Source organism: Paramisgurnus dabryanus, chromosome 16 (assembly GCF_030506205.2).
Source record: "Paramisgurnus dabryanus chromosome 16, PD_genome_1.1, whole genome shotgun sequence".
Taxonomy (NCBI): domain Eukaryota; kingdom Metazoa; phylum Chordata; class Actinopteri; order Cypriniformes; family Cobitidae; genus Paramisgurnus; species Paramisgurnus dabryanus.
Genome location: NC_133352.1, coordinates 6,674,036 through 6,700,848, shown reverse-complemented (window position 1 = coordinate 6,700,848; position 26,813 = coordinate 6,674,036). Strand labels below are relative to the sequence as shown.

The window sequence follows — 26,813 nt, the reverse complement described above, 5'->3', positions numbered from 1 at the left end:
TAGGCTTTAAACGTAGGGTTTGAAGTTTTTAAAGATTTTGCTCAGAGATATTTATATATATATATATATATATATATATATATATATATATATATATATATATATATAATTAAATACAAACATTTTTACATTTTGTATGCATTATTCATATATATTTGCTAGACTGTCTCAATCGACCTTCGAGTATTTTGAAAGCCAAGCATGCACAGGATATAACCAGAGAAACATTTGAAGATTATAAACATTTGAAGATTATATGCAAAGCTGAATAAATATTTATATGAACTGCACTTTTTGTAAGAGCTGTTCTGAAACTGGTTAATTTGTTCTGGCGCTGTCTATTCATAAGACCTTTTGAGAACGTGTTACATTTTTAAATAAAACTTGTTTCCAAATTTTTCTCTTATGTTAATGAAATTCGATTTTCTTTTAAACAAACGGAAGTGTTTGGTAAAGTCAGGCATACTAGCGGATAACCGAGAATCGATCCCTGGCGTCTGCCTGTCGCATTCCTAGACCACGCAATCAGATAGAGTCCGCTCCTGCGATACGTCAGCGGCGCCGCCATATTAGATGTGGCAAGACAAGCCTTTAAAAACTGCATTTTTTTTTATATAAATAAAAATAACTTTTACATTTCTCAAGCGGCTTTAATGATTTTTATCACACAAAGTCTTTAACACTTTTGCATACATAAACAGAACAATAATTAACGTAGTTCTCAATGCAGCAGCATAGCACGAGCATTCATTTGAGGAAAACCTTTCTCTTCTTTCAGTTACCTCACAATGCCTCATAATATGTTTCTCTTCAGGAAACCTTCAATATGTCAGCTAAATTAGCCTATCATCAGCAAGCTACAAGACAGACAATGTATTGCTCGCTTATCCAAAACGAGGAAAAGTGGCCATTTAGATTTCATTAACTCGTGTTACAGTTTTTTAAGAAACCATGAAAACGTTGTGAATATTGTGCACACGACGGAGACATTTTTCTCCAGCTGCTATGAGAGAAGTTGCCACTTGCCACATTTAAAATGGCGACGCCGCTGACGTATCGCAGTAGCGGACCAAAGCGGCCAATGCGTGGTTTATGTATTTCTTTACTGTCTATGGTCTTGTCGGCACTCGGCAGGCCCTCTATCAGATGACAGAGCTGGTGAGGATGGCTTGAGGTTGATCATGGCTCTGTCGAGGGGTCTGAGATGTTGTCAAAGGATTTTCTCCTGGATTCCCGTCATTATCATCTCATGTGTCGTGCTCTGGTCATATTACGCATATGTTTTTGAACTGTGTTTCGGTAAGACTTTACACTAATACTTGATCTGATTGATTTGGGCTCATGGTTTTTGATCGTCTGTAATAAGGAAGTATGAAGAATACGTACAAATCCAACACGACTAATGTCCGTGTATTATGTTTATGCGGGCATTTTAAAAAGCAATATGTAGACCGGTTTTCAGTCAAGTTTTATCTACCCTGTCCTGTTTAAAGAACTGTTTACACTGGCTGATTTTCGGGCAGCAGACTCAGACTCATCAACCTACAGCGAGATGATAGACAGCATTTTGGGCAACATAGTCTTCACACATCCCACAAACTGTCTTCCTACAGTAAACCTCATGTATGATCAGCACGGTCTCAGGATATAACATTACTGAACTGTGTACAACTGTGTCTACGTCATAATGTCTGAAGTGATTAACACCTGTATAATATTCAAGATGTTTATCTAGACATATTTTGGGACATCATCACATTTAAGTAGGCAGCCCATTAGGCTTGTGAAAACTGTGCTGAGACACAGCCTTTGTGTTATATGTGACTCATATTGATCTCATCTGCATTTCAGTAACTCTCAACAATGATCTAGAGAGGGGTAAGTTTAAACTTTACGCTGTCATTGTATATTAGTCTTCTTGATCTAACCAAATGATATAATAGTAAACAGCCAAGTTTAAGATGGACATAGTTTATTAACATGTGATTTTTTTTTGACAGTGACCTATCTGTTGATATTCCATGTGTGTTTTATAATGTTCTGTTGGACCTACTGGAAGGCCATATTCACTCCACCGTCTGCACCATCTAAAAAGGTTTGTGTTGTGTGAGACTGTTAGATCTCAGGTGATGATGATCATAATCTAAACGCATAAAACTGATGATGTGCTCTTGTTGTGAATCAGTTCCAGTTATCGTACACGGATAAAGAAAGATATGAGTTGGAAGAGAGACCAGATGTTCAGAAACAGATCCTTGCTGATGTTGCCAAGAAGCTTCCTATTTTCACACGTGCTCAGTCAGGAGGTACACGTTCCCTTTTACGAGTATTTCTGCATAGTCTTAGAAGTCAAATGTTTAATTTTTTGATATATAACTAAGACATTTATCAAAAGATTTTCCTTCAAACTGTAAACCGTGTAGTGCTATCAAACCACTCTGTATTTAAATTTTCACATTAACCTCCAGATACATACAGCAAGTAGGGCTAAGCAATATTCCTTAAAATCTTGATATCTTTACGGATTTTGTTGCTACTTGATAAATGGCAAAAAATTTCTTTTGTGCTTAAATTTAAAAAAAATGATTTTGATAAGGCATTTGAAATGTAAACACACAGTAAAAAAAGTAGACCTGGTGGCCACTTACTACTTGTTATTAAATTAAACATGTAAATGTTGCTTAAGTGTCACTTGCTGTTACGATTTTGATGAGGTCAAGTTACCTAGAGTGCCATCTTTGGCACATTCATATAGATTTTTTTACACTATAGAGACAGAGCGCAGTTATGCAAATTTGAAAACCACTGGGGGGGAAAGCGATCCAACCGTCTCCATTGACTTTGTATTGCGAGAAGCCGCCTCCTTGTCATTTCTGGCTTGTAACAAAAAACTGAATAATGCCTTAAAGCTGCTGTGTGACAATATGTACAGCTAACAAGCCAAAGAACCCAGAAATAAGTTTTTATAAGCTGTCGAGCCGTAAAACCCTGTCTTTAAGGAGAATAAAGTGGATCGCCGACTACGTTTCCCCCTATTGGACGCAGTTCTACTAATAGTATTACTATGAAAAGTTGCCTGTATCCATTTCTGTGTCTTTAAACGCTCGTTTTTTTTGGGGTCGACAGCTTATAAAAACTTATTTACAGATTAAACTTAAAAACAGATTAATACCTAAAAGCTGCTGTGTGACAAGGTGTACATCTAACAACCCCAAAAAAACAAATACGTTTTTATAACTTCAAAAAAACAAGCGTTTAAAGACACAGAAATGGATACAGGCAACTTTTCATTGTACTCCTATTAGTAAAACTGCGTCCAATAGGGGAAAACGTAGTCGGCGATCCACTTTATTCTCCTTAAAAGCTGGGTTTTACGGCTCAACAGCTTATAAAAACTTATTTCTGGGTTCTTTGGCTTGTTAGCTGTAGATATTGTCACACAGCAGCTTTTAGGCATTATTCAGTTTTTTGTTATAAGCCAGAAATGACCAGGAGGCGGCTTCTCGCAATACAAAGTCAATGGAGACGGTTGGATTGCTTCCCCCCCCGGTGGGCGTGGTTTTCAGGTTATGACGCGCTGCGCTCTGTCTCTATTTATGAAATTCTTTAATTTCATATGCTTAACAAATTACATTTTACATTTACATTTAGGTATTTAGCAAACACTTTTTTCCAAAGCGACTTACAAAGATAAGTAAACAATAAAGTTATTTGTCATAGGGGGGCAATAATACAAGAAGTGATTATACCAAGTAAGTTTTCACTATTCCGAAACAATACATTGGTTGAGAGAGAAAGAGAGCTAGTGTTTTTTTTTAAGGTAGAAGAGGTGTGTCTGCAGTCAATATCAATTTCTGAAGTATTTTTGGAAGAGATTCGTTTTTGTTGTTGTTTTTTAATATTGCAAGAGATGTGGCTGATCGGACTCCTATAGACCCTTTTACTGTTTGTACACAATGATGACGTGGCAGCGAATTCGTGCGCATCTTTGCAACAGAAGTACAGCGAGAATCAGCAGAGAACTAACATAGACAGAGCAAATTATTTTAAAAATGACTTTATCCACTTTTTCAACACAGCGACCAAATCCGTGTACTATAGTGGAGTGGATAGAAGACGTTAGCAGATGGCCAAATATAAAGTGGCCAGATACATATATCCATATATTAGAATATTATATTAGTGCAACCAAACGCAACAACCAGACATTTTGATGCTGGGAAACCGTTTTGATAAACGTTCTGAGTTGCTAACACGTTAGAACCAATGGGGAACGACACCACTTCTGTTGCCAAGATGCGCTCGCAGGCTATTTGATCACATGCTTTGTAAAACGGTCTATAGGAAGATCATTCCACCAGCATGGAGTAGTGAAGGAAAATGAGCGGGAACATGATTTAGTGCCCTATGGTGAAGGTATGACAGGGTGCGGCTCATCTACTCAAGGCCTGGATCAGGAGTTGTGCAGCATGCTCTGTAAGGAATAGGCGTATATCTTCCCGATATTGTATAATGCAAATCGACGTGATCATGCTGTCTTTGCAATGTAAGCGGTAAAGGGCAGTTAGTCATAAAAATCTACACCTTGGTGGGTCATCAGCCTAGTAGTGGTAGGAGAAGCCATGTGCCTGTATGATAGGTCCTAAGGGCAGAGGTGTAAAGTACTTGAGTAATTTTACTTGATTACTGTACTTAAGTATTATTTTTGGGGATTTTTACTTTACTTGAGTACAATTAAAAATCAGTACTTTTACTTTTACTTAATTACATTTTTTAAAGAAAAAAAGTACTTTTTACTCCTTACAATTTTATTTACAGTCAAAAAGTACTTCTATTTTAGAGATCTATTTTTGCTTGCTCTGTCAAACCAATTGAATTGCGCTGATGGTCAGTTTAATTGAAATGTTATTTATTCTGGAGCCTTTTGACCACACTAAGGAATTGGCCAACAGTTCATCTAATGATGAAGATTTTTTGCTTCTTTGAAATCGACAACACATGAAGTGTGACACGTTTCCTGCTGTTTGCTGCCTCTCTATCAAGACTAATACATTATTCACACTGTCAGTCTAAATTTTGGTGCATATCTAATTTGACAGACTCACTGTACACATTCTGTTTCACAACTGTTCAGATCTGATCTGTTCATCCTGTAGCCGTTTTCCGGATTATCTGCACTGTTTCTATGGTAATGACGTCGCACTGGCATGACAATCTGCCTCGACGTCTGACGTGTTTTATGTGATGTGACAGCATGACGTAACCGAAAAGCTACACAAATGCGATCAGGACGGTAAGACTGAAATGGATTTCAAACCACCTCTGGATGTAGCCTGAAACGGATTAGAAAAACAGATTTCATGTGGTTTTTAGCCGCCCACTGTTCTAAATGTGATTGGTTTCCTATCGGATATTTACAGTGTGAAACATGTCTAATACACCTTATCCTGCATCGGCTGGATAGAGCTTGAAATTTAAGTTAAGTTCGAGGTTTTACAATTTTGAGTAGCATGTTGCATACTAAAATTCATTGTCACGGATCTCTGCATTTTTCTGTGTCTGTACCACAGACTTTCTTTTCCGTGTCAGTTTCACGTATTGGTTACTCAATTGTTTTTCCTATTTTCTTACCATTTTCCCGTGGGTTTGGGTTTAGAACTTTCTGTAACGTAAAATAACATCCAAACCCAACTCCTAACCCTAATGTCAGGCGACAATTGTTTAAAAGTATGGAATTTTTTTTTATAAACCAATAGTTAAAGTGACATCCTAACACAAACCCCAAATCTTACCCCAAACCCACGTGAAAATGGTTTAAAAATAGGAAAAACAATTGAGTAATCAATACGTGAAACTGACACGTAAAAGAAAGTCCGTGGGACAGACAGGGAAAAATGCGGAGATCCGTGACAATGACCCGGATAAATGAGCAAAAAATTCTGTGACTATACCACTGAACTTTGTGAGATCATGTTGGAAATTATGTAGTAGTCTTATAGTTTGATAATGAAATACAATTAAATACAAACAGTTGTAAATGATAAAACCTTGGATGTGGTTCATTCACTTCATGTTTTTAGAGAAAGCTTAAACATGAATCTCTCGTTTTCCTTTTTCCGGTTACTTTTACTTTTTTAATACTCAAGTACAATTTTAATGTGGTACTTTTTACTTTTACTCAAGTATGATTCTGGCCAGATACTTGTACTTTTAATTGAGTAAAATTTACACTCAGTACTTGTACTTTCACTTGAGTAAAATTTTTGAGTACTTTTTACACCTCTGCCTAAGGGTGTTGTGTAGATAGCAGTGGGGGGCGGAATGACCAAAAATCTATTCCACGGAATGAGTCATTTTATTTCACGGAACGGAATATTTCACGGTATACATGTTTTTCAGTTTATATTGTTTTTTGATGATAAAAATTTACAGAAATACACCACTCACTTTAGCTTTTAACTAAATGCTCAACACAGTTTTAAAATATGAGCATTGAATCTTGTTTTTAATTGAGTAATTAACTTTATAGACTATTGAAGCTATAGTATGGCTTCATTGTATTTTGTATTTATGCATACATTACATTAAACATATGCAATATGTAAAATGAACAGGTATAAATATATGCAAAAACCTACAGACAGGATAAATACCTGTATATGAGAGAAGAAGCTCTAGATATTATAAATGTGACAGGTCCTATGATGTGATGATCATAAAGTTTGTTTTAAGGTCTTGACGCCCTTTACTTTCTATTAGACCTCAACACTTGCATCTCTTTCTCGTCTTTCCGATCAATTATGTTTGTACAAGCAAATGGCTCGTCAAACTATCGCTCCATTATCGCACTTATCACTGATATAAACGCGAGTTTTGTCTTAGCATGCTTAAAGTTCAGAAAACTTTACAACTATTAGCATTATGTGCGAGAAGAACTCTTTATTTGGCGTCGCAGCTCCTTGCGCTTGCCTAGAGAGACCTCTGCATGCGAGAGACCGGCCGGCTGCTGCATGAGGAGAGAGAGCACGCGCGCGCGAGAGAGAGAGAGCGCGAGAGCGAGCAAGCAAGAGTCTTGCTGCGTGACCCGCGGTGGATTCACTGGCACTTATTATAAAAATTACACAAATAACTCGTTCATTTTTTATAGGTGAACTATTTTACATGTTTCTCCGTAACACTAAGTCTAACATGCTGGAGGGCAGAGTTAGCCACGCCCACTTATTTGCATTCCGCGGAATAGACGGAATAGAAAAATCTGTTACGTCTGACATTTTATTCCGCGGTAACGGAATATACCGTCATACCGCCCAGCCCTAGTAGATAGAGAAAATGAGTGGACCAAGCACTGATCCCTGAGGGACCCCAGTGACCATCTGGTGAACTGTGGACAGTGTGCTCCTCTACAACACCTTGAAGGATCTATCAGAGAGATAAGATTTAAACCATTGAAGAGGAGAACCTGTGATCCCTAGCGATGATAGTGTGACTAGTAGGATCTGATGGTTGACTGTGTCAAAGGCTGCCGACAGGGCTAGCAGAATCAAAACTGATGATTTGGATTCCGCCTTCGCTCGCCATAATGCCTCTGTTAACGAGAGCAGTGCTGTTTTGGTAGAGTGGTTGCATTAAAGCCTGACTGCTTGTCATTTAGTAGGTTGTTCAATGATAGAAAGGAAGATACCTGATAAAAACAGCTCTTTGAAGTGTTATCACAGTGAACTGAAGAAGTGAGACAGATCTGTGAGAGAGGGGTTGAGTATGGCTTTTTAAGCAGTGGCATGACCAGGGCAGGACCTGTTCAAAAGTAGATGGAAATGTGCCGGTGAGCAGGGAGGTGTTGATGTTATAGGTGAGTTTATCTGAAATGGCCTGTAAGAGATCGGTGGGAATTGGGTCAAGGGGACATGTTGTGGGTTGGGTGGAGAGAAGTTTAGTAACTTCAGTGTCAGTCAGTGGGGAAAAAGAGGAGAAATGGATGTCGGATGTGCGTGTAGTGTGTTGTGAGGTTTGTGGTGTAGAAAATTGGTTGCTGACAAATTATGTTTTGTTCGTAAAAAGGTTAGCAAAGTCATCAGCTGATAATAAGCAAGTGTGTGGAGCAGAAGGTGACAAAGCAGAGAGTTTTGAACAGCTGTTTTGCGTTGGGTGCTTACCTTTGTGGTAAAGTAGGATGTTTAAGCTGTAGAAGAGAACAGAAGTGACTGGTAGTGACAGAGATTGACAGAATTTTTAGATTTGTGCCATTTCCTTTCAGCAGCCCTGAGTGTAGTTTGTTGCTCACGGAGAATGTCATATAGCCAGGGGCAAGAGGGAGTGGGCAAAGAGTGTCTAAACATGATGTTAGTGTAGAGCATAAAGTCTCAGTGGCAGCATTGGCATCTAAAGAGGAAAAGTGAGATGGAAGAGAGGATGCCACCTCAGCGGAAAGGGGAACAAGGGGAGAAAGAGCGAAGGTTACACCTGAAATTTACTGGAGACGGTTTGGGGATGTAGGATGTAAGAAGGTGCATGTTGAAAGTTATGAAAAAGTGGTGAGAAAGATGGAGCGGTACAACCTTAATGTGGTCCGTAGTGCAGTTGCGGTGTAGATGAGATCAAGCTGGTTTCCTGACCTGTGTGTGGCAGCAGTGGTGAGCCGAGTTAGGTCGTGTGATAAAGTCTGTAGCGTAGGGCTTCTCCAGGTGGATGTTAAAGTCCCCAGGTACGATGAGAGAGCTGCCGTCCTCAGGGAAAGAGGAGAGCAGCATATCAAGCTCCTCTATGAAGTTCAGAAGTGGACCTGGAGGGCGGTAAACAAAGTTGAGTAGGAGAAGTGATGTTAATATGTCTGGTATTCAGAAGAGTTATTTGTGCGATAACACGATAATATCTAATATTAGGTATATATTAGCCCTAACTTTATGGTTGCTGTGTGATGTTTATTGGGTTCCTCGTGACAAGCTCCAAGCTGTCATACATGTCCTTATTATGAACACATCTGTCTCGTTTCCCCATCAGGCAATCTTTTAATTGATGCTTGCACAAAGCATGCTGTAATGATACTATCACGTAACACATAAGGCATATTTGTACTTTCTTTGTTTGCACATTCCTATACAGTTGAACTGTTGGCTATATAATTACTGCATGCAACAATATTCTGTTTCTATTCATTCTAGATTCCTGTTTATTTATATTCCAAGTTTTCTTTTAATATTGTTATTTTGTGTTTTATTTTTGCCTCTCTTTCTATTATGATTATTACTTGCACATTTCAAGCAGACCTTACTGATGATGATGATTTGAGTTCTGATTGATATAACCTCTCAGTACAAGCTATGTTTACAAGGACACCTTTTGCCTTGAATGAAATCATTCTGATTGATAAATTCTATCATAGTTTACATGAACACTTAAAGGCGTTCTAAGCGAATCTGCGAGACGTTAGTTTTTGTTGACGTTTGAATTGTTTTCAAACAGACGGAGCGTAGCTAACTCCTCCCCCTCCCTTCCGTGCTTTCATGAACGCACCCAACTAGGGATGCACCGATACCACTTTTTTGGAATACGAGTACTTGCATTTCAGTACTTGCCGATACCGATACAGAGTACTTAATAAAAAAACATGATTTAAATTTACAGTTAACAGCTTTAGTCATATAATTTAACAAAAAAACAAAGGACTAGTTTTCCAGTTTGTTGTAAACTCTGCCTCTTTAGCCTCTTAGACGTCGAGCCAGCCTCCCCCCCCCCACTCTGGCAAATGGCATACCCAAAATAAAAAGGCTGTTGCTCATACAACATACTGTCTACAAACATAACCAAGGTGTCTTTTGAAAGCTAACACTTCAAATTTCACTATTAGAAATGCAGAACTGTTCTAGCAATAACTATTTCATAGATATGGCATCAGAAATACAGCGTTCAAGATTTTTTCTCTTTTGAAAAATTTCAATTTTTACATTTCTATGGCAAAATAATTAACAAGCCAGTGGTAAATGAGCCTGAAAATATAATTGATCTACAACCACAGGTCTTGACAGTCTATTTTGAAAATTTGAAGTTGATACAAGCAAAAATGGGTTTTTTACAAGCTTTTTTGTTAGTGTATGTCTGGGTGTCTTTCCAAAAAAAGCCACTTGGAGACTCCAAAGGGACACTTGGTTACCACCTTCTACATTGAGGTCTAACATGCTTATCTGACCATTTCCACACATTTTATTCTTGATTTAGTGTGTGACAGAACAATATACACTGTTTTTCTGAAAAAATACTAACTTTATAGATGTATTTTAAAAGGCATTTATGGGCATTTTCTCTGTGTGCTACTTGAAGCCTCTAAAAGGACACCAGATTACTTACTCATATAAAATGAAACAATGTCTTTATTCACTTACATACTTTTCCATGGTTTAGGAAAATGTACAACATTATAGAACAAATTAAATTGTATGTATAGATTTTTTTATATGTTTACAATATAGTAGTCATCAACAACCTGTGATAAAAAAGTATTGCACGTAGCTTGGCAGTGCTGTGACATGATTCAAAAATACAAAACTATTTACAAAGTATTGCACGTAGCTTAGCAGTACTGTGACATGAGTCAAAAATATAAACAATTTACAAAACAAACTATTTACAACATGTTGCACGTGGCTAGGCAGTGTTGATACTTAGGTCCAACGGGACAAGCTGATTATGAAACTCAAAAAAGCAGTTTCTGTTTCTGTTCTGGATTATGGCTATCACAGTAATGTACCATCAGGCCTGCTCTATTCATACACCAAATTCACACTTTAGGATTATGGCTATCACAGTAATGTGCCATCAGGCCAGCTCTATTCATACACAAAATTCACACTTTAGGATAATGGCTATCACAGTAATGTACCATCAGGCCAGCTCTATTCATACACAAAATTCACACTTTAGGATTATGGCTATCACTGTAATGTACCATCAGGCCAGCTCTATTCATACACAAAATTCACACTTTAGGATTATGGCTATCAAGTAGTGTACCATCAGGCCTGTTCTAGTGATGCCATTTGCACACATTCACAATACTCTGTCAACAGTCTGCCTCAAAGTACAGTTTTTTTCTAAATAAACATGCACAAAACAGCATTATATTTCACCTACCATAAAGTACTGGGTGAGTCAGATGGAGTAGATTCTATCTGTGTCCTCTTCTCTCCTCTTACCTTGGCAGCGGTGAAGGCAGGTGAAGATGTTTTAGACAGCCAGGAAAGCTTTGTCTGTGGTCCAGAGGCCTCTGGTAACCACTCTTCATCAGAAGTGTCAGCATCCCTATTCACATTTACAAATAGGTTTAGAAATGCGTCTTCTAATGCAACTGATAATATCATACAGTAGAACTATCACATATTCACTGCATTTTCCTCCCATTTACGCAATAAGAACTTTTTACTTTTACATACAGTAAAACATGTGTCATATGCTTTACATAATAGTGTTTCTAAGTGATGACGCAATAAGATCGTTTTACTTTTACATACAGTAAAACATGTGTCGTCATGCTTTACATAGTGTTTCTAAGTGATGCTAATGGCAACAACAAACTGTATTAGAAACTCACCTTCTACTGTAATAACAACTTAGAAAGAGCTTGTTACATATTGCGCATTTGCGCATGTAAGTTACAAGTCTTCCTTCAAATACGTCATAACATTATATCGCTATATCAGCAATTGAATAACACCGTGATTACACAATGCATCAATGCACTCATGGGGCTCTATTTTAACGATCTGAAACGCAAGTGCGAAGCGCAACGCGCAAGTGAGTTTGTGGGCGGATCTTGGGCGCTGTTGCTATTTTCCCGGCGTGAGAAATAACTCTTGCGCCGGGCGCAAATCAATAAGAGGTTGGTCTGAAGTAGGTTCATTATTCATAGGTGTGGTTTGGGCGTAACGTCAAATAAACCAATCAGAACGCTAGCCAACATTCCCTTTAAACGCAAGGGCGCAAGTTCCATGGCGGGTTGCTATTATTATGACGGATTTACCAGGCGCACGCCAGGACCGGTTTACAGCCGAGGAGACCCACGTTCTTGTACGGGGGAATCCCACGCTTGCCAGCATAAATCGGGCACGCCGTGTAACGGGAGGTGGATCTGCCTCAGGACTTGACGCCAGCAGAGGACATCGCTGCGTCCACCCTCACCGCTGAAAGGGTTTGGGGGCTTTGAAATCCAAGAAACGCAAGCAAGGTCCAACCCCAAAGTACTCTTACAAATCAAGTTCATATACATTAAGGTTTCTTATGAAAACATTTTAACTATTATTTACATAAAATAAACGTAATACAGCCACACAACAAAGTTATGAAAATATTTTAATCGTTATTTGCATGAGAATAAATAAAAAATATCACCACAATGCTCACCACTATGATTCTCCTTATCTCGTGTATTAATATTTTTAAGTGTAACAATTTATGATTTGCAAAAATAACTGTTGCATCTGTGTAGATTAGATAAGCAAAGTGTATGCGCGTTGTGCACGCTATACATTATGGTCAAGCATGCGCCCTTAAAATAGCATAATGAACCACGCGCAACGCGCCACTGACTTTAGACTAGTTTTTTTTGGTTAGTAGCGCAATTGTTTTTTGAAACTGCAAAATAGCATAAGAGATGGTTTGCGCCGCAACACGCCTCCTTTTTGCGCTGAACCGCCCAGGGAGCGCAAGTTCATTCCCTAGTTTGCTGACGTGCATCTGTGGAGGGAAAAACCCCGCTGTGCGCCGGCGCAAAATACGAATGATACATGCGTCACTGACAAAGTCAATTGCGCTGGGTGCAAGTTAGGGCCCGTCATGTATAATAGTCAAAGTAATAAAACGTCTTTCACTAAACAAATGTAATACGAAGTAAGAATAATACAGTACAGATCGCTGAAATAGTTATAAACTTACCTTTAGATCAAGACCGTCTAAAAACTTTTCCTCTTGTTCCGCGTCGACACTGGAAACACTTTCTTCTTCGGAATCCTCAACATTTTCTTCATCACTGCTTCATATAAGTTCTTCCAAGGCAGCAGTAGGAGAAAAAATACTTCTGTCCACGACGCTGGTCCATTGTAAGTAGTGCTAACAAGCAGGTGAATCTCAAGGCCGTATGTGTCACAAGCACGAGCGTGTAACTTTCTGGAGAGCTAATGTTTACGCACATATAACAACACTGTAATATGAAAGCCATTATGCAAATCTGCACATGGGCGTATCCGTCATATCATTAGCTACACGTCACAAGACACTACATGATTTCAATTGGTCATTTGTCCATTTTTTTTATAAAAAACTGTTGCATACGCACAAGCAAACGCTACCTGGAGCACACGCCCCCTTTCACTACTTTACAAGTTTGCGAGGGTAGTTTTTATCAGAAATTACTTCAACTACTCTAATTTTGTTTAGAACACTCTACTAGATGCGCTGACGAGTTTGGATTTATCGGAAAATGTGTTAGAAAGACATAATCGTCGAGGGAACGGGAGTATGACGTCATGTTTACTGGATATCAGGGACGTAAACAATGGACATATAAACCCTTTTTTTTTACCGGTCAGTGTGTTTTGTGCAAATATTTACTATGGATATCGGATACTGGACTACTTTTCTTAGAAGAGCAATACATGTTACCATTATTTTACCAGACATCTCGATGCTATTACACAAAAGGTAAGGATTCGTCCGCTTTGTTATAGCTTTGCATTGTTTGACAATTCATACAGAATAACCAAAAACTCCTTCTAAGTTATTTATATTGTTGAATGCATAAACGCATATGAATCGGTGTACTTTTATCTTTCAAAAGGTGTATTGGTTGACCACATTAGTTGACTAAGTATTGTTTAAATGAGCAAGGAATGTAAACAGTTAACGTTCGGCTTTAATGGCGAGGCCGCCCATGATCTTTGTCTATTAACTTGTTAGACAACACAAGAGGCATTAACCCCTTACACGCCGCTCAAACATAGACATTTCTCAGACCGTGGTATCGATTCCAGGTATTGGGGGACTTTTAACGAGTACGAGTACTTTAGAAAATGTGGTATCGAGGCCGATACCAGTATCGGTATCGGTGCATCCCTACACCCAACCCCCACCCCCAAATCCTTTTTGTCGTTTATTGGCTGGAACACTTTGTTTTGTTTTGTGGTGCTAGGTTTGGCCACTGTGTTGTTATTGCCGTTTGTGAAGCCTGGGCTGTCTACAGAGATCGTGTTTTTTTACAGTTTGATCAGCGGACAGGCAGCAAGCAGATAGTGAGGAGATGTTTGCTGTATGTAACAAAAAAATGTTATGGTCTAAAATGCGTCAATTCGCTTAGAGCACCTTTAATAATGTGATCGGATTGATGTGCGTGTTTATATGGCACGAACTTTAAATAAGATTTGATCATTTGACATGCGCACATTGCAGAAATAAAGTTTTCTGCTGTTTCAGGATACACATGGAAGCCATGATTATATTTATCTAGCAGCAGCAAAAACACCCATTCACGTGTGCCCAAAAAGCGTGTTTGACTTCACACGGTGCTGCAGAGACCATCCACAAGTCCAAAGTCCACAGTTTTGTACTGTATCGCTCCAGCGGCACTGCGCAATGCCGCGTGAAGTCGAACACAGACGTTTGTGGATCAGAGTACTCACCTTCATCTGCCTTCATAAAAACCTTCTGATTCACACAGCAGGGTTACGTAAATGTCTAAGCTGCACATGTGACCAATTAAGCAATATAATAGGCAGTGGCACGTGAGAGGGCTGTGTGTCATCACGCACCAAACAACTCAAAATAAAAAACACAGACTTAACATGACAATGAGTTCCAGTGTTAAGAGAGCGCTTTACTTCCTGCTTTTATGCAAAACAATCGCATCCTAATGATGAGTGAGTGTGTGCGTGTTTCCGGGGGGTTTGGGAGGGGGGATAATTGCACAGTTTGGTTAGGTTAAGTATAATAGAAGTGCACCCTAACCAGATGTTGTGATTGGCAGTGTTCGGCTGAAAAACATGTGACTGAATGCAAACGCTGATAGCTGATCTTCTTTGTCTTCATGTCTTCAGCTATCAGGTTCTGTGATCACTGTCAGGTGCTAAAACCTGACCGCTGTCACCACTGCTCCCTGTGTGAAACGTAAGTCAACCACCTTTACAGATCTCTGTTCCCCAACAAGCATTTACAGTGGCAAGAAAAGTATGTGAACCTTTTGGAATTTCATGGTTCATATTATCCTGAAGAATTGTCTGATATATTTAAGAATTCATCTTCCCCTCAATGATTGCAAGCTGGCCAGGCCAAATCAAAATGTTTCCTCCACCATACTTTACAGTTGAGATGACGTTTTCATGATGATATGACATGTTGTTTCTGGTTGTTCTCAATAAAGACATGAAAGATCAGAATTTTTTGTGTTATTTTTAGACACATTATGTTTGTCAATACCTTTGACCCTTGAAGATCAGATCACAATTTATGACAAATTTATTCAGAAAATTATGAAATTCCAAAAGGTTCACATCTTGACACTGTATACAGCAGAAATTAAAATTAAATGGTGCAGTTTAACAAGATGATTTGACATTTAATGATTTCTGTGCTCCTGTGTTTTGTAGATGTGTTTTGAAAATGGATCACCATTGTCCATGGTAAATATGAATAAAATATTCTTCCTCTTTTGTTCATTGTGTATTATGGGTAACAATGGATGGTATGGTGACATGTTTGTTTTATGTATTCAGGGTGAACAATTGTGTCGGCTTCTCCAACTACAAGTTCTTTTTGCTCTTCTTGTCGTACTCTATGGTGTACTGTGTGTTCGTAGCATCAACAGTGTTTCAGTACTTCCTCAGATTCTGGACGGTGAGTTTCAGCATGTACTGTAGTTTAACTTGAAACTAAACTCAGATCAGTTAAGCTTTAAACAGGTACCATTTTTTTATAAGATTTAGGAACAGATTTACTAAACGGGCAAATAAGCTTAAGAGTGCAATTCCGAAAAAGCGCAGATGGGAGTGGTAATATATGCAGATTATTTACTAAAAAGATGCAAAATTATAGCCTAGAAATCTAGACGCACCCTAGCAGCCGCAAAATATATTTGCTGCCAGGGTTTAGTCTAGGCACTCACAATACACTTAACAGCTCCAAAAACCAAAATTTGGTCAGGCCAATCACATCGTGTGTAGCGTCTGTGGGGCGGGCTTAACATGATGACGACAGAGCTGCAACGGTTCCTACTTGAAAACAAAGAATGGCTGCTGCTGCTGGCGAACAGCTTTCTTTTAAAGCGGCTTTGGCCGCGACTCCGGAGGACTTAGACTTATGTTTTTCTTTGAGAGAAGAGCAAATAACCCTACTGAAGTCCTTTTTAAGCAAGAAAGATCTGTTTGGAGTTTTGCCGACTGGTTACGGTAACTACGTCACCTTCTTCGTTGCTCTGATTGGTCATAGCGCTATCCTATTGCGTGCAGAAGCATTTTGAGGGACAACCTTATATCCCGCCCCTTGCATTGAGCCTTTGTGTGAAGAGTTGCCAGACCTTACATCTTGATGTAGGTCTGGCTAGCAAAATTAAACAACATGGGCAAAACAGCTAATCTATAATGATATTTACTAAGAGCAGCGCAAATTAGTTCAGGGTTGGAAAAAAGAACTGATGCTCTTGAAGGTGTGGGTGATCTACTAACAACTGATACGCCTTAGTTCAGCAACAAGGACATTACAGCTGAAAATAAAATCCCAGCTAATGAAGCCATAGTACAGTAAAAAATGAAGGTTTACAAGTTTGAAACATCTGGTATTGTGTGACTTCTCCTATTGACTCCTCTTTTATTTCCTCCCAGCAAATAAAAAATAGCATGGCTTGGCAAACTATATTTTTGAAAATGTTCATCTGGCATTCCAAATAATCTGTTACATGTTAAAAAAATCCTCTTTCTGGAACCACGCGCTATCTGATCTCTGTGATGCCTCTCCTATCAGCAATAATTCCAGCCATTTCAAGCACAAAGTGTTTTAAGACATGCTTTTTTGGGGTTAAATAATGGCACAAGTACCAGTAATATGACAATCATTTAAATAATCTTCTCCCATAAATATTGCATCTCAAAGGGAAACTCCTAGAAATGCATATGTAGTATAGTCTCAAAAATAACTAGATCACACCTTAACAGCACTAAATATCCACTGTGTGTCTTTAGTAAATCCCAACAGTCATTATTTAATGCCAAAATGATGGTTTGCGTTGACACAAGCTGTTAGTAAATCTGACCCTTAAAGTTGAAATGAAAAACTGCAATTTTTTGGAATATTGTAGTATTTTTTTTACAAATTACTTATCCTCCTTATATGGTATGGCAGGTGGGCGGGGTCAGTGCAGCGTTAGCAATTAGCAACTTGGCCCAACTTCAAATTATCGAATCAATTCTTGATGGACGAATTTAAGTCCCGCCCTACCTTTTTTCATTTCAGAAGCCGTTTCACTTGGATATACGTCACCACAGGAAAATAAGACAAGCGCTACTTCCGTTTTATGGTGAATTTAAATATAAGTCTCAGGTGTGTCTAGAATGTGTTTTTGAAGTTTTTCCTCAAAATACCCCACAGATCACTTATTATAGCATGTCCAAAATGCCCCTGTTTGGATGGTAGAAAAAAGCCCCATTAGAGCTACAATGTCCTAACAAACAAATTTAGAAAAGCTTTTGGGTAAAATTAACCAGTCAGTCAGTGGCTGTGGTGCTTATTCAGTGTTACATCACATTAAGGGTGCACTCACACTATCCAAACCAAACCGCGCTCGGGCGCGTTTGACCCCCAAAGCCTGGTTTGTTTGACTAGTGTGATCACTCTGTTCCGTGCCCGGTCGCGGATTGGTTAATCGCGCCGCGGCCGGGTTGCAGAGGTGGGCCGGAGCGCGGTTCACTTGGGCTCAGGCGCGGAAGGCTATGGTGTGAGCGCAATCGCGCCTGAGCGCGATTCAAAATGTGAAGACGTCAGCTGCGCGACCACTCACCTTCATCTGCCGCCTTAAAAACCTTTTGATGCGCACAGCGGGGTTACGTGAATGTCCGAGCTGCACACGTGACAGATCAACTAAGCAATATGATGACATGTGAGAGGTCTGTCTGTAATCGCGCACCAAATGACTCCGAAAAAAAAGCACAGACTTATCATTACGGTGGGTTCCAGTGTTAAGAGAGCGCTTGACTTCCTGCTTTTTTCAAAACAATTGCATCTTAATGACGAAAGCGCGCTCGGACTCGGATCGATAAGAAGTACAGTGTGAGTGCGCGCATCTGGGGGAGTAGGGAGGGGTGACAATCGCGCTGGGGCATGGTTTGGTTTGGTTTGGTTTGGTTTGGATAATGTGAGTGCGCCCTTAATGACGAAAGCGCGCCCGGACTCGGATCGATAAAAAGTACAGTGTGAGTGCGTGCACCTGGGGGAGTAGGGAGGGGTGACAATCGCGCTGGGGCATGGTTTGGTTTGGTTTGGATAATGTGAGTGCGCCCTAACAGGAGAAGCAAAACAGCATGTCTAATGCGACTACTTTGGTTTAAAGGGGTCCAATACCTTGTAAAAGTGGATTTTGCATAATAGGTGCCCTTTAAAATAAACAACATAAACAAAAAATTTGGCTAAAATGTATAGATAAGTCAAAGTTCAGTTCGATGGACACATTTAAATTAACATGAGGAGTTTTGGTGTCAAACTCAGTTCCTGAAGGGCCACAGTCCTGCAGAGTTTAGCTCAAACACACCTGCCTGAATATTTCTAGTAATGCTGCTGTCACACTCGACTTTCAGCATGCAACATTTCTGTACAGACCCTTGCATATGTGGGCTTTAACCAGATATGATGTCACACTTTAGTGCAGTGGTCACCAATCCTGGTCCTGGAGGGCCGGTGTCTCTGCTGAGTTTAGCTCCAACCCTTGTCAAACACTAGCCTGGTAGAACCATCCTCTGCTATTTTGCTTCGCTTCATAGACAGAGTCTGGCTGGGCATAATTGACAATCGTTTTCCTTCTCATGGGAGGGGCTTGTCTGAAGTTTAAAATCATTGGTCTAAACGTAAGCCAATCACATAACGTTTGGATATGATGTGCGTTATGCGCCAGCTCAGCCGCATCAAATTTCTGCTGTAAAATACACGCATGATGTGAAAACAAACCCATCGAGCGAAATACCGAAGTTAACATGGCTATGAACGACTTCTGCAGATTATGTAAAGTAAATCGGGCCAGAGCTAGTTGAACACTATCCTTACGGTGTCTTTCCACTCACGTCTAAGTGGAGGAACGCCCCTCTCTCCTCTCAAACTCTTCCACCAGACGGCCATAACCATATGTAAATTAAATCTTCCTACCTTTTTTTCTGGTTAATCAGGAACGTCACCAAAGAATGTTTGCCCACGCGTCCTCCACCATTAACTGTGAACAATGAAATTTCCTTCCATGATATCGATTGTTGTGCACGTCAAGCTGTGCTGCACACAGTTTCTCGCTCACGATCGATAATAGTTGATAAATTAAACTTTTCCCAAAACCTGTCGGGAGTAGGGCAACAACATAATCTCCATTCAAAATGTTTAACAAACACTTTTCTTGTTCGGGATTAAGTTGGCAAGTGCCGGTTCTCCACAACAGAGCAAATAGCTTTCTGTGCCTCCATGTCCACTACAAACTACAACCGTACATTCGGCGCTTAGCGTCTACGTCACGGCTCTCAGCCCGCCCTCTGTTCATTGATTCGCCGGTTGTTTTGAAACCTGAGGAAAACGGTTTGAATGGGAGGTATCTCAGACTGAGTACAGAAGCGTAATGAAATTTAGCGGAAGTACAAAGTCTGACGTAGTCAGGCTAGTCAAACACACCTGAAGTAGATAATTAAGGTGCTTCAGGTGTGTTTGATTAAGGTTGGAGCTAAACTCTGCAGACACACCGGCTCTCCAGGACCAGGATTGGTGACCACTGCGCTAAAGTGTTCACGCATCAAAGATTCTGACATGCTTGCACCGTTATAGTTGCTTTTTTTAATTATTGTACAAAGTAGGATCATGCGATACTGTTATTTTTATTTTTTCCTTTACCTGATAAAGTCACTCTTTGACATTGATCATCAATAGGTCATCACACTTTCACGTGACAAAGGTTCACAGGTTAAGAATTCACTTGAAACTGGAACTTGAAACTGCAGCGAATTGTGAAATTTCATTTCACTTTGCGTTTTGGGTCCAACACATTTGCATGCATATGAATAGAAGTAAATGAAAAGTACAATTTGACTACACATTAATCCTGAAGATCCTGATTGGCTGGATTAGGTCTGCTTAATTCAGGTTCAATTTGCAGGACTGTTGATGCGTTAAAGGAGTCTTTATTATGCTTTGTCACATTTTTCATGTTATTTAGTGGTGATGTTTGAGTATAAAACTGATCTGCAAAGTTACGACCAAGCTCAAAGTCCACTCCAAAAGGAAATCACTAACAGAGAACTAAAACAAACAGACTTTAGCATCTGCTGTGAGAGCTAGTCTGTCTAACATAGAGATTTTGTTTGAACCTTTTTTTTTTTTTTTTTGAAAGGTCTATGACATTGCATTTAAAATGTATAAGACAATTACAAAGAAAAAACCCTACTGTAAAGCATTATGTTTAAGTTGTGCTTACAAAGGTAGTTGTGTTTAATGTGCTTGCTTTACTACATCTTTTAGAAATTATCAAACTGATGCTATTATTAGTGTTAACATTATTAGGAAAACATAAGTGAAAGCCTGTTTCTGTTTGTGTTTGTTAGGGAGATCTTCCCAGCGGACCAGCCAAATTCCATGTGCTTTTCCTTTTGTTTGTGGCTCTCATGTTTTTTGTCAGTCTCATGTTCCTGTTTGGTTACCACTGTTGGTTGGTGGCTAAAAACAGATCCACACTAGGTGAGCGAGCCATATTTTCACCTACATTAAAAGTATGATATTAACTATCTATAGTACAGTATGATCTTTCTGCTTTGGATTATTATATAAGATTTATATATTAGACTAATATAGCTGAATTGTTTTCATTTGTGTTTACCAGAGGCGTTTTCGGCACCAGTGTTTCAAAACGGTCCTGACAGGAACGGTTTTAATCTCGGCTTCAGCAGAAACCTCCAGCAGGTGTTTGGGGAAAATAAAAAGCTCTGGTTTATACCAGTGTACACAAGGTGAGCTTCTGTCTGAACTAGCTGGAAACAGTCAAATTTAGGCATTATGGTCCACACATACAGGTATCTAAACCTGTTTCGGGAGGGCACATGTCCTGCAGATTTCAGCTTCAAACCCAATCAAACACACCTGAGCCTGCTAATCAAGTTGTGCAGGGTTACCTAAAAAATAAAAGCAGGTGTGTCGGAGTATGGTTGTAACTAATATATGCAGAAAAGGTGCCCTCCAGAAACAGAGTTGGAGATGCATGGATTAGATAAACAGCAGTGACATTAGACGATGTGCAAAGGTGTATACAACACTGTGTATTCAAACTGGTGCATTAAAGACACATTGAAATGTATGATGCTTTGTCCAAAAATGATATTATAGTATAAATGGATGAATGGGTTTCTATAGCTCAATAAGTAGAGTATTGCATTAGCAACATGAAGGTCATGAGTCTACTAAATGTTTAAATGCTCAGTTTTCATTTTGGTAGTAATATAAATAATTCAAAAAGATGCAACAGCAGCTAAACTCAAAAATGAGATGGTATTAACCGAACATATTATTTGTTAATTAAATACTGTAGATTCATATCCGCTTAATCCCAGCCTTAGGTCACTCAGAAATACGGTTTGACCGGTTATCCGTTAGGAGTCGGATAAAAAAGCTCAATTACATCAGTCTTCATACATATATACAGTGCATGTAGCATGTGATTGTTCTTCATGTGTGGTTTGGTATATTTATATCATAGCGAAGGTGATGGACACTTTTTTCCCCTGAGGACCTTGCGTGAATCTGAAAACCCTTTACTGGCCAATGAAGAGAAATGGATGGAGAACGGTGAATCAGATGAAGAGAGTGCAGGTGAGATAGATACAATAGTAAAACAGAGCCAAACTAATCCAGTGAATTAAAGGATAAATTCCCCCTAAAATGAAACATTTTGCCATTATGTACTCACTGTCATGTCTTCAAACCCCTGATGGCTTTCTTTGTTCTTTGGAACCAAAACAGATTTTTTTTAAAGGGCACATATACACATTTATACAAGATGTAATATAAGTCTCAGATGTGTCTCAAAATACCCCACAGATCATTTGTTATGCAAAATATTTGGGCAGGAACAAAAAGTGCTGTTGTTGTGCCTGTACCTTTAAATACAAATGAGCTACAGCTCCTAACCTAACAGGGATTAAAAAAGAAGCCGAGTGTGGATTTTTTTCATTGTAAATTGGTTATATTTACACACTACCAACACACATTTATGCCCACCTTGTAAAAGTGGGTTTTGCATAATATGGGCCCTTTTTTGTTTACAATACAGTAGATCCTGTCCAAGCACAAAAACGTCTTTGAATAAATATATATGAGAGATATCTCAAGCGTAGCCTGTTGTAGGAACAGAAAAGCTATTGCAGAATTATTAGCATAGCTGCTATTCATAACATTATAAGCAAAAGATAATTGATCTGATATAAATGAAGTCTGAGATGCTTGGTCTTTTAACTAGATATTAACTGAGAAAGTGTCTAAGCCCCAAACATAACCAAAAGGCTATTCCAAGAGTTAAGGAGCCAAATGTGAAAACGCTCCTATAGACTAAGTCGAAATGACTTGCACAGCCAATTTAATTAAACTTGAAAATAAAAGCAGCAAATGTTTTGTGTTAAAGGACATTTAAATGGCTTGAGCCCTCTGAATCAGGTGTGTGCCAGTAGTTGTGGTAGATTCTCAGGAGAAAAAATTCATTTCAAATTATATTGCCAGTATTTATAATATTCTTTCATTTATGTTTTCTTATTTATAAGGGTTAGGGATGTTATGCAATTTACCCTTTTCTCTATTCTGTAAGGTGATTTAACAATCAAATTCTGTTATAGAAGTTATATAAATGGTCTCATGTTTGTTTCAGAGGATGAGAACGGCTCTTTAGTCACTATCAGGACAGAAACATAATCTCTGGACGGGATTTATATTAGGTGAGTATTGTTTGCTGATGTAAACATCATATAACTTGTGTTCAGATTTGGAGTTAGGGATTTAAACAAACCACTAACCCTAAATATTAAACATATCATGCTTAGCTAAGATCAGAGGCTAGAATAACATAAAGGCCCCTATTTTAACGATCTAAGTGCACTTTTGCTACTTTAACGACAGGAAAAATGGTCTTTGTGTCTGCCGCCCACTCTTAAAGGGTTAGTCCTATTAACGAGTAATGGTGTGTTTTGGGCCTTAACGGGCAATAAACCAATGAGAGTCTCATCTCCCATCCTCTTTAAAACCAATTGTGCTCACGTCATGCTGATTCCTTATTTAAAGGGCAGAGTGTGTAAGCAGAAAAACTGTAAGCAGATGAAGAAGACCACTAGTTTAAGATTGATGTTAAAAAAATGTGTTGTGTTTTATTCTTTGAATTGGTTATTTGTGTAGTTAAAGCTTTGATTCTCTTAAAAGTCATTATTTCAGTCATGGAGTGTTAAGTAAAATATGATGCATGTAGAGAATCATTTACAAATATGCAAAATTATGCATAAATACTTTATATTTGTAAATTTCATCTCAACATATCGAGAGGTACAAAGTCATCATATACAATAAATCCGTGGGGTAGCATTTAAAAAAAATCATGCAATATTTACACTTTTTAAAAGCAAAATTCTGGTTACCAGACTTCAAGTGAAGCAGCTCTTAATGCCTTCTAAACACCCTGTAATCTGCCCTCATTTATGTCCAAGAGACTCAATAATAATTTTTTACATTTTAATCCTTTTATTTTTCATATTTAAAAACGTTTGTGTGCTGCTGTGCGTCCATGTGTATGCGCGTTGTCGTTCTGCTAATAGGCGCATATTACTAACGCACTCTTTAAATAAGAAAAACAATATTGCGCCATTGACTTTGATCTTTAGAGCAGGTTTTGGTTCTAGTCTATTTAAGTTGCCTCAAAATAGCAATGCGCCAATAATGCGCCTGAACACACCTTGTTACCAAGCCAGCACACCCATGGGCGCAAATGCATTTGCTATTTAAACAACGTTGTGCTGGACATGAAAATGATAACTGCGTCAGGCTAAAGCTAGCAAAACACTTTCGCTACTGTTTGCGCTGCATTGCACCGGGTGTATGATAGAGCCCAAAGACCTTTTATGGGCCACTAAGCAACCATTCAACACATACCGTATAGGAAGCACTCATCATAACACCCTTTTAATGATACAGCAGACCCTTATGAAAATTAACCTTTTTTTTTTTTTTTAAAGGGTAGTAATCATGTTTTTTTGTTGTATTGATTACTATTAGCAAAACCATGGTTTTAGTACAATAATTTTTAAACTGTAGTAAAACCATGGTTAAAGGAATAGTCTACCCTTTTGCCATATTAAACTATGTTATTACCTCAACTTAGACGAATTAATACATACATATCTTTTTTCAAAGCGTACACTGTACAGCGTGTCGTGAATGTGTTAGCATTTAGCCTAGCCCCATTCATTCCTATGGTACCAAACAGGGAAGCCACCAAACACTTCCGTGTTTTCCTTATTTAAAGACTGTTACATGAGGAGTTATACCAGTAAGTATGGTGCCACAAAAGAAAACTTTTTTTGGTACCATAGGAATGAATGGGGCTAGGCTAAATGCTAACACATTCATAACGCGCTGTACAGTGCACGCATTGAAAAAAGATAGGTATGTTTTAATTCGTCTAGGTTGAGGTAATAACATAGTTTAATATGGCAAAAGAGTAGACTATTCCTTTAATATTTTTCTAAGGGGTGCCCAGTTAACAACCCCTGACGCCCTGGCATTGCACTTGAAAGCATCTCTCAAATGATCTTCAGAAAATTGTACTTCACTTTTTCTTTAAGCTAACATTTGTTTGTTTTTATTTAACTAGTGGAACGCACTACTTCACTTCAACAATAAACATCCAGAACGGTTTGAGGAAAGCATCCGTTTTTGAATGTGACAACTCCATTCCAGTTCCTGGATCATTCCTGAAGAGCATGTCCATTAGGAGCCAATTATAGCAGACTGTGGAGATTTCATTTTTTAATTTTGAACTTAAAACTCATCGTTGAATGTTACAATATCATCTTTTCTGAAAAAGGAGCGTCACAGGACACTCAGTGACATTTTCCGATGTCGACGACCTGTTGGACTGTGGATTATAATGAAAACCCCCTGACACATATCAGTCATAAATAATCATGTAGTTGCCTTTAGTGCTGGAGGTATTTCCAGGAAGCGTTGGATTTGATTAATGCTGCGTTTTATTTCACATTATGGAGTGAATCTCATGAAACCCATTAAGAACATGTCAGTTCATATTTCAGACCAAAATCAAAAGAAAGGATTAAGTTAATTAGCTTTGAGATGTTTCGTGTTTTGGCATTGTTTTCATGATTTCGCCCTCAATTCTCACCGCTGCAATGCCAAAAAGTGTAATAAATAAATATAACTGTATTGCAAAAGTCATAACAGTATTTGTTGTACTGGTTTGTAAAACATGTTTTAAAGTATTTTGTTTCTATAATACAGTAAAAAAAATCTTTTGATTTTGGTCCTAAGATTTTTCATGAGATTGACAGATGAAATAAACAGAAACACAGATGCCACTGTAAAGAGTTTGTTTCCACCACTTTGCATATTCAGGTGGTTGGAAATCCTATGCATTTATTCACTTTACACAGTTATATCATTGGCAGTTTTATTAAGCTTTGTTTATTCATTAATTCTGACCGTTTATTAATTTATATTATGTCTTTCTTTTGCATTGTGATGCAGTATAAACATTTTCTTACCTCTCTGTACATAATTGTGGGCTACTGAGAACATAATTTATTATTGTCCAGTAGTCTCCTAACATGTAAAACACAAAATAAGATGTGATTTAATACAAATGCATTGGCATATCATAAAACCCATAATCCCATCATATGACTGTAGAAATGTCTTTGTGAGATGCTACCACAAACAATAATCATGTTTTCCACTGGTGTTACAGGAGTAGTTGTGAGATAGATCTGGAAATTGTTGTATACTTATAAGGATGTTGTATTGTGAGTGGGTGGGCATCTTTTACAGTTTTGACAAAGTTTGGCAAGTTATTGTATTTTTATAAGTCCTGTATTTGTATTGCTTTGTTTTATTGTGTATGCTACCAAACCTTTTTTATTTAAACTCCATCTGAATTCATTATATGTGATTACATGCCAATGGTACAAAAAAAAAAACAGTATGTATTGTTTTAAGGGTCTTCAGATCATTAAATATCAAAAATCCTTTCTTATTTAGTGTGTATTGCTTTATTTTTAAATCCAGCCTAAAAACTGAATAGAGCCTTGGGGTATAAATGCCCTCATAATTTACGATATGTAGGCAAACAATAATACAAACAGGGCTGAACAAATGAATTAATCATGAAAATAATCACAGTTTTGGTAAATGAATAGCAGAATGTGGAGATTCACTTTCTATCTCTCTCTCACACACGCAGACAGAGAGAGAGAGAGACATGTTTATCCGTGTACTGGTTAGGGCCCGAGCACACCGGGGTGTGAGGACCCTATTGTTCTTCGAAGAGTTATTATTATTTTTCTCCG

The 26,813-nt window shown here is 38.4% G+C and overlaps 1 protein-coding gene across 1 annotated transcript; it reads left to right on the top strand.

Annotated features, from left to right (window-relative positions):
• The first annotated feature begins 1,127 nt into the window (after positions 1-1,127).
• zdhhc15b (zDHHC palmitoyltransferase 15b) lies at positions 1,128-26,496 on the top strand. Its single transcript, XM_065249165.2, has 12 exons — positions 1,128-1,299; positions 1,852-1,878; positions 2,001-2,095; positions 2,186-2,306; positions 15,075-15,144; positions 15,624-15,656; positions 15,750-15,870; positions 20,811-20,943; positions 21,086-21,212; positions 21,956-22,068; positions 23,117-23,183; positions 25,106-26,496. Exons 1-11 carry the CDS (start codon positions 1,182-1,184, stop codon positions 23,158-23,160), a joined length of 1,002 nt encoding a protein of 333 aa, XP_065105237.2. The 5' UTR covers positions 1,128-1,181; the 3' UTR covers positions 23,161-23,183; positions 25,106-26,496.
• The last annotated feature ends 317 nt before the right edge of the window (positions 26,497-26,813 follow it).

Excerpts from the sequence above, each read along its gene's own strand:
- zdhhc15b (XM_065249165.2), top strand. The coding sequence starts at position 1,182 with ATGGCTCTGTCGAGGGGTCTGAGATGTTGTCAAAGGATTTTCTCCTGG. Across the intron at positions 15,145-15,623 it reads CACTGCTCCCTGTGTGAAAC|ATGTGTTTTGAAAATGGATC; the intron begins GTAAGTCAACCA and ends TGTGTTTTGTAG. Across the intron at positions 15,657-15,749 it reads ATGGATCACCATTGTCCATG|GGTGAACAATTGTGTCGGCT; the intron begins GTAAATATGAAT and ends TTATGTATTCAG.